Consider the following 13,672-nt stretch of genomic DNA (forward strand, 5'->3'; position numbering starts at 1 on the left):
GTGGAGATTGATTTTGGAATTTAGATGCACTGTTATCAATTGTGCTTAGCTGTATGTTCATATCCTTGAAGATGCATCATGGAAGTGTTGCAGCCCAGAAGACACAAATTTAACTAACAAGTTAAAAGTACATGAGTCAAAAATAGAAAAGCAGTAATATTCCAAGGAGAGCTTCTAACAGTGACACAAATCAACTTGCACATAAAGGAACCAGATAAAGGAAAGACATGCTGGAATAGGGAGTCAAACAACATATTTCAAAGGGCAGCTTGACAAAATAAAGTATAATAATGAAATACACAAATGTGTGAAGTTAGAAAACCAAAAGGAAGAATATGCTCAGCATTTCTTAAGGTGATACCACTGAAGAACAAATTCAAGCCTCAAGTTGTAATACTGGAAGATTCCATACACATAATATTGAGTGATGCTGGAAGCATCAAAAGAAAAATAGGAGGAATACACAGTCACTCTACAAAACAGAATTTGTTCACATGGATCTTTTCAGTAAGTAGTATATGATCAAGAACCAATAGTACCAGAAAAAGAAATTAAAAGTATTTACTACTTTCTAGCATTGTTACAGCTTGGAAAGTCTATTGGGCGGTACTCTTCTGTCTTCTATGGTAGCTGTGGTGGCTTAGTGGTCAGAAGTTGATCAGCCATGTACACCATTCAAATCCATAGCTGAGATAAATGAGCATTCTCCTCTCACTCTCTTTATGGCCTCTGAAAACCTGCCAGAGGATCAGCTATGAGTCAGTTCCAACTCCACTGGACTCAACACCACCACCACTCTGTCCACTAGTCACTGAGTCAGAATTACCTGGGTGGGAGCTGGTTTTGTTTGGTTCTTTGTTTAGTGCAAGACAGTAGTAATACACATAGAAAGACATTGGTCCTTTCCTCAGGGCGAGAAGAAACACTTGAGCCGCTATTATGTAGTCTCCTCAGTACCGTGGCATCCTTGAGAATCATAATGTGTTGAATCTAGTGGAGATAAGTCTCATTTGCAGACAAATACAATGTTCTAAGAGGTGGAAACATATACTGGTAGCATTGTTTAAGCCAAGCTGCTCTTTTGGAAGATCATTTTCTGGTTTATTTCTTTTTTACTATGCCTTGAGTGAAAGTTTATACAGCACCTGGTTTTCCATTAATTCGTTCATACAGTCCCCACGTTGTACTCATCCTTTTATTTGCTCCCATCTTGCCCTCCGTCTGATTGTCTCACTCCACAAATGCAGTCCTTTTGATCTTGTCATATCAATTTGGGTTTTTTTTTGTTTTATTTTGTTGTTATTTAATTTAATTTATTTTCTTTCATTTTATGTTATGTTATTTTATTCTTTTCTTCTTGTTTACTTACAAAATTCACATACATTGTTTTCCACACCAGATCTTTCTCATTTCCTTTACCTACCCCCTCCCTCTAGGCGGCCTTAAGCCCAAAGGCAGCTGGGAGAGGACACGGCCATGTTGTTCCTGGTTGGCTCCTCCCAGGGTCTCAGGAAGTTCTCCTTGCCAGAAGGAGCATGGTGGCGTGAGCACAGGAATCGTGGCAAGCTTTTGGAGTCGAGTGCTTTTCCTGGCATGTGTTTGATGTGCAGGTTTGCTCTGTCCCCAGGAGCGAGGCAAGACAGGCTGGGCCAGGGTTTGAGACAGGAGACGGTCTTAAGCCCAAAGTACCCTCGGGCCTGCAGCCCTCGCCCAGGTTCAAATTGTTTTCCTGTCAAATATTCTTCTAGGTGGTATAGCACTGGTCTGTGCGTTGCTGTACAGAGGTAATTCATGGTTGCTGTGATGCTAAAGACTGTGACAGTGATGTGTCAATCGTGGTGATGGGTACCCACGATGGACAGTGTTGGCTGGAGCTTCCCAACTAAAACAAGCCTGGATGCAGGAGCAGCATCCACTTCCGAAATGGCATGCCTCCGGAAACTCTATGTATGAACAGTGCTCAGGCTGTTCGTTCATAGGGTCACTATGAGTCATCTACGACTCAATGGCACCCAACAACAACAACAACAACCCCTCCCTCTACCCATCAAATTGTGTGACCCTATCATTACCCTCTCCCCCAACTATCCTCACCCCTCTGCTCCCCTTTCCCCCCTTAGAACCTCATACACATTTTACTAGTTAGCCGTTTCTACAATAATGGTCTTATACAGTATTTGTCCTTATGGGACTGAGTTCACTCCGCATAATGCTCTCCAGTCCTACCCAAGTTAGGTAGTGATTTGTAAAATCATTGTTCCTGCATGCTGCGTAGTATTCCATCATGTGAATGTACCATAATTTCTTAATCCATTTGATTGGGGTTCGACATCTGGGCTGTTTCCATGTTCCTGCGATGGTGAATAGCACTGCTATGAACATTGATGTACAAGTCTCCATTTGTACCTCAGTTCTCATTTTCTTGGGGTATATTCCAAGCAGCTGAATAGCGTGGTCATAAAGAATGTCTATGTTCAGTTGTCTGAGGAAGCACCAAACTGCCTTCCAGAGTGATTGTACCATTTTACAATCCCACCAACAGTGTATAAGTGTTCCTATCTCGGCACATGAATGCCTCCTTGCTGACACTGCTTTCCTTATCAGCATGTCTATTGTTTGGCTGATAGTTGAGCCACTGGAATGAGATCGTTTTCAGGCTCAAGAGATTACTCAAGGCCGTGGTAGTCAGCAGTGGTTGCTGAGAACCATCTAGATTGCTGGTTTTAGGGGAGTGAAAGCTGATTTTCATAGTCCTTTGGACTAATTCTTTCTGTGTGTCTTTGACTTTCCTCGCTCTTCTTTGTGCTTACAAAATTTTCTTTTAAATGGGGATTTTACTGAAAGTTTACAGAAAAGTTAGACTCTCATTCATTCACTACACATTTTTACGACCCTCGCTGCCACTCACTAAGGTAGAAGGTAGCATATTGCCTTTGTGGATTATTCTCATTTGGCCTTGATGTCCATTAATTGTATGATTGCTCTTGTGTACCATCGAGTCAGAACCTACCTATAGGTGATGCTCCAGCAGGTTTTCAGAGGCAGTCAATAACACACAGGAGATTGCCCACCTTTCTCTCACAGAGCAGCTGGTAGATTTGAACCATGTGCCTTTAGATTGACTGGTGCAACTCCTTACCACTAACCCAGCAGAGTGCTCTATGATTGGAACATAATTTATGACCTTTTCCTTCTAAATCAACCTTAACGATAATTTTAAAGAAAGTCTAGATCCCACTAGAAGCAATCGAGACACATCAATGGCTCAGTGTACTTTTTGAATGCGTGCAAGTATCCTATGTCATTTCTAAGTAATAAGGGCATCTCGGGAATTTTTTGAGAGAAATATCTTGACACATCATCTGAAATATCGACATTTTATTTGTGTTAGAAAAAGACAGAAGAGGGACCCAAGACAGTAACATGCATTTTATTGTTGGTGTGCACCATTGAGTTGGAACTGATCCATAGTTGATCCTCCAGCATGTTTTCAGAGGCAGTTAATTACGCAGAAACCTAGCCCTCTTTCTCCTCCAGAGCAGGCAGAGGATTCCAACCACATAGCTTTGCACTGGTAGCTCAATTCCCTATCACTAAGCCAACAGAGTTCCCTATAACATCCAGAACAACACTCATTTTAATGGATTTAACACTTACATGATAACTATAAATATTATGGGAGTGAATAAAACAACAGGGCCCAACTATAAGCTATCTACAAGACACACACTTTAAATATAAAGATATGGGGAGGTTGGAAAGAAAGGGATATAAAGGCACATGGCATACTAACAGTTCCTATTAGAAGGCTGGGATGGCCCTGTTTGCATCAGACAGAATAGATTTCAAGATGCAAAGCATGTTCCAGTTTAAAGGGAGCAACAGTCTGTTTGGCACCAACATAACCATGATAATACTTATCATGCACACTGTGCTTGCATCGCCCCGAGTGTTTTCCTGAGGAGCATTCACTGAGTGAGGTACCAAGTAAGCATGCGCTCGCTACTCAGGTAGGAGTGGGAACTCTTTTGTTGTTGTCCCTGTTCTGATCTCCCTTAGGCACCCACAGTAAGACTTAAAAGACAAATACATGAAAAGTTTGATACAATCTTTAGAAAATAAACCAACTCAGTGTAATCTGCACTTTTTTCCAGCAGGAGTGCCATCCACTTCCTAAATAACATGATTCAGGAAACCCCATGAACGTTGATAAATGTTGATAGTTGTAGTGGGGCTTCAGGCCTTTTGTTCATAGAGTCTATATGAGTCATGCTCAACTTGAAGGCAATCAACAACAACACAACAACAATTTAACCATGAGGAGATCTGACACCACAGTCCATAGAGAGTTGCACCACTACGAGCCAAAAGACCACACCTTTCTAGCAGTTCGAAACCATCAGTGGTTCTATGGGAGAAAGGGTTGGAAATCTCTCCCTGTGAGATTTACAGCCTCAGAAGCTCAGTGTAGCTGTGAGTAGGCTCTGACTTGACCACAGTGGGTTTTTAACCATGGAACCCTTTTTGCAGATTAATTTATTCCAAACCCGCCTACTAACAGCCTTCTATTTTGGAGGAAAAACATGAGATTTTTTAGCTCACTGAGTCCCCAGTACATGGCAAAGTGTCTGAAACATTGTAAATTATGAGTGAGTGAGTGGTGAGCAAATGTATTGATGCCCAGAGAGGTAGAAGAATATTTACTAGTGTGGCTGTTATCACTGCCTTAAAGTGCCCAATGAGTGATGTTTCTGAGTTGCTGTGGTGTGTTCACCTCTTTGTTAGGATAAATGGAAAGCAACACTGATGAATTAACTGCCTCTACCCTGTTAAAGGACGCTGGCCATTTTATCCAAGGACAAGGTAACAGTCGTCATGATTAGGTTGTCTTTTCTCCTTGAGATATTCCAGAAAATTAATCAAGCCAGATCATTAACCAAAGAGATTGAAAATGTCAAAGCCCATTTTATCAACCATGATGATAATTCAGGCCCGGAGGAGACTACTAAATATGAGTCTGGGTGTCGGTGCCAAGTGCTAAGCCATAGAAATGCCACCAAATAGTTTATCAGCTCAAGTACTGCATGAAAGCAAAAGCAAAACGTTTACGAGTACTGTGAGACTGAGGAGTCTGGGAAGAGGAGAGAGGGGCAACAGGTAGACTGAGCATGAGGGTGGATCTGCATCAACTCCGGCAACAAAGAACTAGCACCCTTTTGTGTATGATTGTGTGTGAGCCCACACAGAATTAGTCAGAATAAACAGGGCTTCTTAAGAGAGTGAGTGAGCCAGTCATCATTTCTTTTAGAGAATGTTTTCTATGGTACAGAATGTACAGACCCTCAGATTCAAAGTTCATTTCATTACTAAAGAAAATTGGCAGCATAAAAACAATGTACATCTAGTAAGAACAGAAAAACAATCATTTATGTATTTGAATTGTGGTGTTGGAAAAGAATATTGAACATACTATGGCTTACTCAATCAATCTTTGAATACATATAACCAGAATGTTCCTTAGAAACAGGAAAACAAGGTTTTGCCTGGCTTACTGGGGACATGTTATCAGGAAAGACTAAACTCTAAAAAATGTCCTCCTCTTTGGTAAATGAGGCTACGTGGAAATGAGGGAAACTGTCCATGCTGTGAGTGGGCTCACATGTACCAACAATCTTGAAGATGGCCTGGGACCAGACGACACTTAGTTCTGTTCTACTTAAGGTGACTGCATCAGAGCTGATGTCAAGGCAACCAACAACAAATAGAACAACCCTTGTGGTATCGTATAGTACATGCTCAGCTGCTAACTCAAAGGTTGACTGTTTGAATCCACAGCAGTCTTCTCCCTTAAAGATTGACAGACTCAGAAACCTGCTGGAGAATTATCTCCAGGAGTTAGAATTGATTGGATGACAGTGAGTTGGGCTTGGGTTTTGGTAATAAACATGTCTAACAGGGACTTCTAACAGAGAGAATTGTGGGCTTTAAAATCTGTCTTTTTAAGATGGCAGGCTGATTACAATAAAAATCAGCCTCTGATGTGGAAGTGTGACTGAAAAGCAATATTTACCAGACCAGCTTTTCCTGACCACAATAGAGATTAGTACCGGGCTGAGGACATCAAGTACAAATTATTGTCAGTGAGGTAAAAAAATTTTGTTTCATTACAAAAATCTAACCAGGGCAAAGGGCTGTGCTGGCTTATGGTTTAAAAAAGAAAAGAAAACATCTAAATGCAATTAGGTCCAGGCTCTTGCAAGAACAAAGCAGAGGCAAATCCCCTTTCTGCCACTGTTCAGAGTTAAGATGACTAATTGTTAGGCAAGTGGGAAGCAGATCTTGATACATTTGCTGTATATCAAAGAAATGCAACTTATGGTGCAGGCTTGTCTGAAAGCCTCAGAGCAGAGGCAAAGATGAAGGGCTTCTCTTTCATTCGCTGTACTACCTTGAAGTCAATTATGCTTCAGGTGGGGATGCCTCAGACACCTACTTTCTCATCTTTTCTCCTTGAGAAAATGCTTCCGAGGACAATTGATGTGTTCGGCAGACTGGTTTCGCTTCACTTTCAAATCAAAAAGAAGTATTAGTAAGCTGTTCTGTAACACCTACTGTGTGTCTGAGGCTGTTTCAGAGCACACCTGAGGGACTGAGAATGATCAGCCACCTTTCGGAACGATCTCGACAGTGGACAGAGGAATCTCTCAGAACTACACAGTTTTTAACAAGCTAGATTCAAAGACCATCCCAGACAAGTGATCATTGTTGTTGTTAGATGCCATTTAATTGATTCCAATTCAACAGATCAAAACCTTGCCAGAGCCGGTGCCAGCCCAGGCTGAAGCATTCACCAGCTACCCATCCCATGATGTTCTTCCTCTCCTCCTCTGACGCCCACCTTTCCAAGCAATGAGTTCAAGGAATTCTCTACACTGTGAATATGTGTTTCCTGCTATTATTATGTTCAGAGTGAGAGGAGACAGTTCTTTCTACTTCTCATTCATCTGTGGAAGTCAACTTTAATAACATCACCAATAATTGTCACCACTAGTACATGTATACTCATTATACCTTATTTATTTTTTTTGCTAGGATAGTGAAAATGTGTCTCCTGAAAACTGAAAAAGAAAGTATTTTACAATTTTTTCTTTTTTTAATGAAAGTTTATAGAGACTTTGGCTTTCCGTTCATTCATTCATTGTTGCACACTTTCCTCCCTGCCCACCCCTCCCCCAGTTCACTTTTCTCTTTTGAAAAGTAAAAAAAAAATTTTTCATTGTTACACAATACCCCCCTCCAAGTCCACTCCACTGTGTAGCTTTCATTCTGAACTCTTGTCATGACAGTAAATACCTAATCATATATCCCTTTTAAACAGTTCTCTCCTTCATCTGTTTCAATGTAGCATACATTATTTATCCCCTCTTAGTTTTCCCCCAACCCTGATGTCAGTCCCACTTTGCAACAGTGGCATATTGCAGTATTTGTCCTTTTGTGGCAGAGATATTTCACTCAGCGTAACATCCTCCAGGGTCATCCATTTTGTATAATAATTCATGAGTTCCTTGTTTTTCAGTGCAGCATAATATTCCATTATGTGAAGATACCACAGCATCTCTATCCATTCATTCATTGATGGGCACTTGGGCTGTTTTCAACTCTTTGCTATTGTGAACAAAGCCGCAATAAACAGGGCTGTGTATATATCTGCTTGGGTGGCAGTTATGGTCTCTTTGGGGTATATTCCCAGTAGTGGAATTGCTGGGTCAAATGATATTTCTATTTCCAATTTTTTGAGAAAGAGCCATACTGCTTTCCATAGTGGTTGCACCATTTTACCACCAACAGTGAATAAGGGTTCCACTTTCTCTACAACCTCGCCAGCATTTGTTGTTTGCTGCTCTGTTGAACTTTGCTATTGTTACTGAGGTGAGATGATATCTCATAGTTGTTTTGATTTGCATCTTTCTTAGAGCTAGGGATTTTGAACATTTTTCCATGTGTGTGTTTGCCATCTAAATGTCTTCTTTGGTGAAGTGTCTGTTCATATCCTGCGTCCATTTTTCAATTGGGTTGTTTTCCTTTATCTTGTTGTGGTGCTTGAGTATTATATAAATTCTAGATATAAGTCCCTTATCAGACATGTCATTACCAAATATTTTTTCCTCAGTCTGTGGCTTCCCTTTTTATCCTGCTGGAGAAGTTTTTGAGGTGCACAGGGATTTTTAAATAAAAAACTCTGAATAGTGAGTTTTGAGAGGAAACAGTGTTACTAACATTTAACTTAATGAAAGGTTGATTTGCACAGACCTCTTCATTTATAGAACCTTATAGTTTAGTCACAGGATAGAGCACGGTTTAGGGCTGTTGTACATAGGGTCGCTATGAGTCGCAAATGACTCGACGGCACATAACAACAACAACAATAGTTAAGTTTTACCACCTCTTACAGATAAAGACAGCATAGCATACTCTCAGTAAGGACATAGTCAAGATACTGTGATGCTGATGTAGACTTTTGCTGGTTCAAGCAAAGAATATGGAAGATATTTTTAGAAGACTATTTTGGAGCTGTATGCATGAATCATGTGCACATCATGTGGAACAAAAAAAAATCCCCATTACAGAAGAACACTTACAATTGATATTCTTTATGTAACATTTAGAAACATAAAAAACAATATTGCATAGGAATACCTAAATATATACCAAAAGTAGAAAGGGTAAAATGGGGATAATATACATTAAAGCCTTCTAGTAGTCATTTCTGTAGAGGATAGAGATCATTGGGGCAAGGAATTAAGCTTGGATGTTGTTGTTATTGTTATGTGCCATCGAGTTGCTTGTGACTCATAGCGACCCTATGTACAACAGCTCTAAACGCTGCTCTGTCCTGTGCCAATCTCACTGTCTCTGACACACTCATCCCGATTGCCCCAGTCACCAAATCAATCCATCTCCCAGAGGGTTTTCCCCTCCTGCGCCTGCCTTCCACCTTCCCAAGCATGATGTCTTTCTCCAAGGACCGGTCTCTCCTTACAACATGACTAAAGTATGTCAGACTGTCTCAGAATCCTTGCCTCCAAGGAACAGCCCGGTTTAACCATCTCCAGGATGAATCTGTTTGTTTTCTTAGCAGTCCATGACACCCTCAGCACTCTTCTCCAACACCAAAGCTCAAAAGCATCAATTCCCCTTCTGGAGAATTGAATAAGCTTGGATACTCAAATATTTATTGTAAGCTTTATTTTATTAAATGTGCTACTATATTGTTTTCTAATATACTCAAAAGTATAGATTTTAGTACCAAATTATCATATTCAACAAGTATCAAATTGTTGGCTTCATCCAATTTGTCTATTTTCCTTGAGCATGGTAAGTTAAGTAATGGACTGAAAGATGAATGGCTCCAATCCACCAGCTTCTCTGCAGGACAAAGGTCAGGCAATCAAGCCCTCTCATAAAGATCCTCAGCCTTGGAAACCTGACTACCTGGAGGATATCGCGAATCAGGATTGACAATTGACTCACTAGTGGGGGCGGGGGGGGGTGTTTGTGTGCGTGTGTGTTAGTTTCTAAAGTGTATTGTAAAGCACTTCTCTATCATTTTGTTTCAACGTGCTTCAGTCTAACAATGTGAGGGTATTGTACTAATAATGCCATTGTAATTATTCACAAAAAAAAGATAATAATAAAAAGTCCGCCAAAAAAAGAAAGATTTCCTCTATCTCAAATATCTTTTCACAGTTTGGGGGTATTTTTGTTTGGGCTTTTGGGTTTGTTGTTTTGTTTCTAATTCTGGATCCAAATGCAGCCCATACATGCTATTTAGTTGTTAGAGCTCCAGTCTCTTTTCATCTAGAACGTTCTTTCCTTCCGTTTACCTTTTCATGCTATTGACTTGTTGTGGTAAATGGGTCAATTGCTGTATGCTGTTTATTCTTCAGTCTTTTTTATGCCTTGAATATGGCATCCTTTTTAAAATATTTAAGATGCTATTATGTTGAAAAGGTTAAGTATGGCATTCCCACAGCTGTTGGCCTTTTGAGGCCTGGGGAGATGATAAAAACAGAAAACAAAGTTGACTGCCTTTCACTCTGCAATGCATCTGGTTCACGAGCTGCACCTGGATGTTCTTTGACCCAGGAAAGCACGGTGTGGTGAGCGGGCTTGTGCTTGTTGCTGTTCTTATGTACCATGGAGTGGTAACGGACTCCAGCAGGTTTTCACAGGCAGTAAATCACTCCGGAGGAGATTGCACCTCCTTCTCCCACAAGCCCTGTGCTCAGACATTAGTAAATGAGATTACTTACCTAGAAGTACCAAATTGTTGGCATCTGGGAGAAATGACACTCTCAACAATTGATGTTCCGTTTGTCCTTTTCTTGATCATAACTGATTTTTCGAAACTTACAGAAAGGCAAAATGTATTTACTTAGTTGCAGCACATTTTCCTTGAACCCTAATATGTGAATGGCATTGTTAAGTACTGGCTGTTTGATACTTAGAATGTGATGATGGTGATGACCATCATCATCATCATCACTAAGAGTAAACATACCAATTGCTTTGAGTTGATTCTGACTCATGGCAATCCAATACGTATCAAAGTATAACTATGTTCCACAAAGTTTTCAATGGCCAATTTTCTTTTTTAAGCTGGAGATAGCCAGAACTTTCTTCTGAAGCACCCCTTGGTAGATTCCAACCTCCAACCTTATATATATATATATATACTATTGTTCCAAAGGATAAGAAATGACTGTTTGCCTCACCCAGGGAAAACAACAGCTGATATTTATATGGACAGTTGCCTGTTTGCCATTGTTTAATTCTACAAACAACTCTAGAAGCCTTGGTGATGCAGTGGTTCTAAATACTGGGTTAGACTATCCAAAAATGCAGAAGAGCAATGACGTAAGTTTAAGTTGCACCCAGACTCAGGCCCTGGTCTTCTCAGTCACCTGCTATGCATCAGAGAGCTGGCCAATGACTAAGGATGACAGAAGAAGAATTGATTCCTTTGAGTTGTGGTGCTAGAGAAAACACTGAATATCCCATGAACTGCCAAAAGAACAGATGTTTCTGAGAAAGCATAGGCAAGGATAGCAAAGCTTTGTCTTTCATTCTTTGGCATGTAGCTAGGCGAGGCTATTCCTCAGAAAGGAACATCACACTTGGAAAGATAGTGAAGGAGACAAAGACCCCCTAATGAGATAGATTGGCACAGTGACTTTAGCAGTGGGCTTGAGTATTTCAGAGGTTCTGAAGATGGAACAGGATAGGGCAGAGTTCAGGTCAGCTGTTCATAGAGTCACTGTGAGTTGTACTCGATGGCACCTAACAGCAATAACCAAAAAGATCAGAGGTTTGACACCCCACCCCCACCCCAGACACTCCAAAAAAAGGAAGAGGTGGCAGTCTTTTTCCACAAAGATTTGCATCCTTAGAGACTCCATGGGGGGGTTCTACTCTGTCCTAGGGAGTTACTAGGAGTCAGGAATCACAGGATGACAAAGGGCTTTGGGTGATCAACATTCTAGACCAAAGTAGCAGTGTGTCCTTGAAATTCAAAGTAAAGCACTCTTCTGCAGGGTCAAGGAAATTGGCAAATCAAGAATCACATCACAGGGTCCAGAGGATTCTGAACCCATTGATCCAAAGAGAAGAATGTTTATAAAAAAAAAAAATACAAGGCAAGGCAATAAAATTGAGTGATTGGTTGACATGTAGGTAATGTCCACAAGAAACTTTAGGACATTCTGCTGTGACACTGACCATGGAGCTCATCTGGGAAACAGATCCTGAAGCAAGGAAAGGAGCGACGAGCAGGCTAGCAGTGCCATGGAGGACACAGAGACCCTCTACAGAGACTTGCACAATCCAGGAACTGGTTGGCACCTTGAGGTCCAAACTAGTTTCTGACCAAGAAAATGATTTAGCTGAGAATCACATCAAAGGGCCGGATCCATAGCTACTTGTGAATGGAGTCACTGTTCTTCGTTCTGCAGGGTGTGACCAGTAACCTCATAGCACATAAGAGGAATACTTGTACCACCCAACTGTCCTGAGGAAAATGCCTCAAAATCCTGACAACAATAGCAGGGGGGGTGGCAGAGGCCAAATGCCTGGTCTGTCTGGATTCCAGATCCGCCAGTCATGGGAGGATAGGCCTAAACAGGTTCTCTTGGCCATTGTGCCAATAACCATGTCAAGATAAAATGTTAAAGAACAACAATCAGCTGAGAAATATATTGTATGAAGCCAAGTTCTACCACAGCAGCGTGGAAATGAGAACAAAAAAGACATCTCAATGCAAGAAACACCAGCGGGTCCTGAACTTTTTCTCTGAGGACGACCACAAGGTGCTGTGTAACCTCTGCACGAAGGACCACCAGGTTCACCTCCTGAAGTCCCTAGAAGAGATTGCCGCTCATCACAGTAAAGGGATCATGAGTTCCCTTGATCTTCCTGAGGAATCAATTGGATGCTATGCAAACTTCCGTGCCACTCAAGAGGAGAAATGAAAACAAGTGGGTGAGAGTATTACAAGGGTGTGACATAAATTAGGCTGTGAATGCAAACACGTGAAGCTCTTTTTAGAATGGCAACACCAAGCCTGTGTCTCCAGGTCAGCTGATGAACAAAAGCATATTCAACACAAAATACCTGGAGATAAAGAGGCATGTTCAAAATCTATTTCAACATGCCAAAGTCTAAAACAGGAAGTGGCAGGGAAAAGTGTGATGAGGGACATATGAAATGACTGATGGACATCAAGAGCATCTATGATGTGTGTGAGAGCCAGAGCACGCCGTCTTCCTCTTCCATCCACTTAAGGGAGGAAGGAGTCTTGCTTTCCCTGTTGTACAAGCCTCTGAAGAAAATGAAAAAGGGTTTTGAAAGAGATGTGACTCTGGATCCCAAAACAGCACATCCCAACCTTCCTGTATCTGAAGACAAAAAGTCTATGACATTTGTGATGGAAAAGGAAATACGTCTTCCTACTCCGAAGAGATTTGGCACTTTCTGCCTGATCCAGGGATCTGAAGCCTTCAATTCAGGCACATAGTAATGGGAATTCAGAGTGAAGGACAAGCCTAAATGGATGGCGGGGGTTTGTGCAAAATCTCTTTTCAGGAAGGATAATCTAAACTTAACGGGGCAGAATGGATACTGGACTATTCAATTTTGCAATGATATGTATGTTTCATAAGACTCTGGTTCAGTCCCACCCAAGTTAACAATAAAACCTCGAGGGATAGGGATTTATCTGGACTATGAATTGGGTGAAATTTCCTTTTTCAATTTGAGTACAAGCTCACATATCCATTCATTTTTTGATGGATTTTCTGAAATACTCAAGCCTTATTTCTATGTTAGCAGGATCCCAAATCTCTAACAATCTGTGCTTTCACAGAGTCAGAGTGATAAACTCTCAGAAGGGTGGTTAAGTAGCTTACTTTAAAAAATGTTTTTTATATTGATTTGTTTACAAAGTTCATATACATTGTTTTGTTCTACATTCACATTGTGTTTCATACAATCTTTCCCATTCATTATGTTTTATAAAATTAATCCATTGGACTAATTGATAGACCATTGAACTATCCCCGCCAGATCTTTCCCATTTCCTTTATCCCCCCCCACCAAAATTGTGCAACCCTAGTAT

The 13,672-nt window shown here is 40.9% G+C and overlaps 1 protein-coding gene across 1 annotated transcript; it reads left to right on the forward strand.

Moving 5' to 3' along the window:
- Positions 1–12,221: 12,221 nt before the first annotated feature.
- Positions 12,222–12,527, forward strand: LOC102846318 (putative tripartite motif-containing protein 75-like). The gene has a single exon (XM_006881909.1). The coding sequence runs from the start codon at positions 12,222–12,224 to the stop codon at positions 12,525–12,527; it is 306 nt and encodes a 101-aa protein (XP_006881971.1).
- Positions 12,528–13,672: the final 1,145 nt, after the last annotated feature.

Source organism: Elephantulus edwardii, unplaced genomic scaffold, assembly GCF_000299155.1.
Source record: "Elephantulus edwardii isolate Elephantulus edwardi_28Jun2011 unplaced genomic scaffold, EleEdw1.0 scaffold00016, whole genome shotgun sequence".
Classification (NCBI taxonomy): Eukaryota; Metazoa; Chordata; class Mammalia; order Macroscelidea; family Macroscelididae; genus Elephantulus; species Elephantulus edwardii.